General features: G+C 60.4%; 1 protein-coding gene across 1 annotated transcript in view; it reads right to left on the reverse strand.

Annotated features, from left to right (window-relative positions):
- The window catches only part of Muc3a (mucin 3A, cell surface associated), an 8426-nt gene extending 7353 nt beyond the window's left edge, over positions 1 to 1073 (reverse strand). The window contains exon 1 of the mRNA XM_023714315.1: positions 254 to 1073. Within this exon, the coding sequence (XP_023570083.1) occupies positions 254 to 1073 (820 nt within the window). The remainder of the gene's footprint in view (positions 1 to 253) is intronic.
- Positions 1074 to 1081: the final 8 nt, after the last annotated feature.

Here is a 1081-nt window from a genome sequence, read left to right on the forward strand (position 1 = left end):
GTCTTGAGAGCTGCTATGGAAATGTCTGTTGTGGGAGTCAGAGTGGACTCTCCTGTGGATGTGGCACTAAAGCTGGTGAAGGTGGTCTGATCTGTTCTAGCCTGTGCTGCAGTGGCCGCAGGTGGTTGTGTAGGCCTGGCTGCTAAGGATGTGCTGGTGATAGTGGGTTCTGGGGTGGTCTCAGCTGTTGTGGAGCGGGTGGCCTGGACACTTGGAGCTGGGGACATGCTTTCTGTCTGTGTGGGGGCAGCACCAGTGGCAGACGTGGCAGAGGCCAGTGCAGATGTGCCTGGAGTGCTGGTAGCACGGGTACTGGCATCTCCAGCACTTGGGAGCACAGTTGCTGTGATGCTAGGAGGCGTGCTAGCCAGCTGTGCTGCTTCCGTGCTCTGCAGGGTCAGGGCAGCCGCAGGACTGGGAGCTGTGTGGGTGGCGGGGCTGTGTGCTGTGCTTGTCAGGGCATCGGCGCTGCCCAGAGAGGAGGCAGGCAGGCTTGTGGTTGTGAGGGGAGGGGGGGGTGTGCTGCGTGAAGATGGGTCTGTGGATGTGGAGGTCTCCGTGACCCCCAAGCTAGTGGGGAGTGAGGAGGCGGCAGCTGTGGATGTGCTGTCGGTGGAGTGGCTGCTTGCATCTGGGAGGCTGGGAGGGTCAGGAGGGGTTGATGGGGCAGCCACTGACACCACCAGCGTGGTACCAGTCATGGATGTTTCTGAGGTGGTCAGTGAGGGCCAGGTGGCTATGGCAGAGGTGAAAGTGGTTGCTGTGTGTGCAATCGTGGCAGCAGAGGTGAGATCGGGTGTGGAGTGTGTGGCAGCAGTAGTGGGGTAAGTGAGGGAGGTGACCTCAGATGCAGCCTTGGACCTGGCATCAGTAGTTGGGTTGAAGCTCAATGACGGGGTGGTGCCTGTGGCGCCCGGGGTGACGGCTGAAACAGAGGTGGAAGGCACAGGGCTATCTGTGGCTGATGTTCCCACACTGGTGGCCACGGGAGGAGAGGTGCTGGATGTCCCAGAAGTGGGCACCTCTGTGCGGGTGACAGAAGAAGCAGTGAGGGCAGGAGAAGTAATGTCCATCTTGAGAG

This window comes from Octodon degus, unplaced genomic scaffold (assembly GCF_000260255.1).
Source record: "Octodon degus isolate 3935 unplaced genomic scaffold, OctDeg1.0 scaffold00035, whole genome shotgun sequence".
Lineage (NCBI taxonomy): Eukaryota > Metazoa > Chordata > Mammalia > Rodentia > Octodontidae > Octodon > Octodon degus.